Source organism: Helobdella robusta (assembly GCF_000326865.2).
Source record: "Helobdella robusta unplaced genomic scaffold HELROscaffold_120, whole genome shotgun sequence".
In the NCBI taxonomy this organism is placed as follows: domain Eukaryota; kingdom Metazoa; phylum Annelida; class Clitellata; order Rhynchobdellida; family Glossiphoniidae; genus Helobdella; species Helobdella robusta.
Window position 1 is genome coordinate 11,725 of NW_008703665.1, and position 2,500 is coordinate 14,224.

General features: G+C 35.3%; 1 protein-coding gene across 1 annotated transcript in view; it reads left to right on the top strand.

Moving 5' to 3' along the window:
- Window positions 1-304: 304 nt before the first annotated feature.
- HELRODRAFT_183810 (hypothetical protein) overlaps window positions 305-2,500 on the top strand; it is a gene marked incomplete at both ends in the record, with an annotated part of 10,395 nt that continues 8,199 nt past the window's right edge. The window contains 2 exons of the mRNA XM_009013828.1: window positions 305-338; window positions 1,468-1,747. Of these exons, the coding sequence (XP_009012076.1) occupies window positions 305-338; window positions 1,468-1,747 (314 nt within the window). The remainder of the gene's footprint in view (window positions 339-1,467; window positions 1,748-2,500) is intronic.

Genomic DNA, 2,500 nt, shown 5'->3' on the forward strand with positions numbered 1-2,500 from the left:
GGAACATATGCCTATCAAACGAAAAATTCCATGCAACTTTCGTTCATTCGTTCATTCATTCATTCATTCATTCATTCATTCATTCATTCATTCATTCATTCATTCATTCATTCATTCATTCATTCATTCATTCATTCATTCATTCATTCGTTCGTTCGTTCGTTCATTAATTCATTCATTCATTCATTCATCCATTCATTCATCCATTCATTCATCCATTCATTCATTAGCAATAACCACAGTCCCTAGCATCTTTGATAATAAAAATAATAATAAACATCTTACGAGAGATCACCATTACGCTATGCGGTCGTCATCGGTTACGAGGTCTGGTGAAAGTAAAAAATGATCTAAAACCATGTTTTCTAACTTGTGTCGTGTGTGCGCGTGTGTATGTATGTGTGTGTGTGTGTGTGTGTGTGTGTGTGTGTGTGTGACAGAGAAAGAGAGAGAGAGAAAAAGAGAGAGACCGAGAGAGAGAGAGAAAGCGAAAGAATGTAAAATGAGAGAATGAAAGATTGGAAGATTTATGTAAAACGGTGAATTTTAAGTATATACCGTGCTGAAAGCTATCGTCCGTTTTTTCGCACTCTTAAGAGTGTAGGTTCGTGCGCGTGAGAGTCTAGGAGGAGTGTGAGAAGAAAAGAAGGAATGAGGGAGTGAAGGAGTGCGTGTGTGTGTCAAGAACAGATAGGTGGATGGGTGGAATGATTGAGTGAATAGATGAATGTGAAAATACAATGCCGTTGTTTTCAATGTGTAGATGAATAAATGAACGAACGAATGAATGAACGAACGAATGAATGAACGAACGAAAGAATGAATGAAAATATACTGATAACACAATACTAATCGATATACATTTGTTTTGTTTTGTATACTTTATGTGTATGTATAATGTGGTTTTCATATTGATGCATTCTTTGTATGCTTTTGTATGTATTTATGAATGTTTTTTTATGTATGTATGTATGTTTGTTTTTTTGTTTGTATGTTTGTTTGTATGTTTAAACAAACGTTACATAAATAAAACATTGATTTAGCTAGCCACTTAGTTTGATTCTTTTCATTTTGTCAGCAGGCGGCTTTTTCTTTTTGTTTGTATTGCATTTAATTAATTTTGTTTCTGTATGTATGCTTGTTTATGTTGTATGTTTGTATGTATGTTTGTATGTATGTATGTTTGTATGTATGTATGTTTATATGTATGTTTGTATATATGTATGGATGTTTATGTGTATGTATGCGTGTATATAGTACGTATGTGCATGTTTATGTGTGCAATCTGTTTATGTACTTGTATGTATGTGTGTGTGGTATGTGTGTGTGTGTGTGTGTTTGAAAGAAAGATAGATGATAGCTTTCGGTCTTTGCGGAATTTTTAAATTTTTTCTCCGTATTTTTTACATTTAACTCGTTGACACCAACAACACCACCAACAACAACTTCAAAATTATGTCAAAACAGGCTCTTTACAATCTTCTACCAACTCGAAGCGCCACGCGCTGCCACTGCAACGACAACATCGCAACCACAACAACAACAACAACAAAAACCTCAACAACAACAACTATTACAACAACAACAATCATCATCAAGTTAGATTTCAGCATAGCGACTGCTCGCTGTCGAAACTAGTCGAACCGACCAAGAGATGTTCCGACATTTTGAATTCGGTTATTGACGATATCGGCGGCCCTAAGACGAATATCTTGGCCACCGAATGGAGTCTCAACAAAACCTGCAGGTGTGTTTGTATGTGTTTGTATTGTTTGTATGCGTGGTTATGTGTATACTGTATGTGTGTCTGTGTGTGTTTGTGTGTGTCTGTGTGTGTAGCCATGTGTGTATGTCGATATGTCTGTTCATAGTTCTCTGAACCCGTAGTGATATGATATATTATAAGAGAAGAAAAAAGAGATTTTAATGCAGGTATGTCTTATTGTAGGCTATTATATTAGTATTTAAGAGCTTCTATCAATATTTGACGATATTTAACGGTTTTTGTCGGTATCAGTCGGTTTTTGTCGATACCAGTCGGTTCTTGTCGGTATTTGTTAGCCAAAGGTATAATAATTTATGTGTGTTTGTGTATAAATGTTTAGTGATCAATTTAACACTATGTTGGCTCCTCATAAATAGTGGAAAAATGAGAGTAAGAAAGAGAGGGTGGAGAGAGAGAACGAGAAAGAGTGAAGGGAAAAGAGAAGGAGAAAAAACTGCGGGAAACATTTAATTAAAAATGCACCAACCAATCAAATTCGTCGGATTATCTGGGTCAGTGAATCTAATAATTAGGTCAGGTTTGTTGTTTATATTTGTTTCTTGCGTGTGTTTGTTTAATGTTTAAGATGGGCATGATGAGAACGGGGATGATGTTGCTGTTTTGTAGGTTCGTTCGTTTGTATGTTCGTTTGTTTGTATGTTCGTTTGTATGTTCGTTTGTATATTTGTTTGTCTGTTTTTGTTGTCGATTTTGCATGGAAAAAGGCCAGCTACG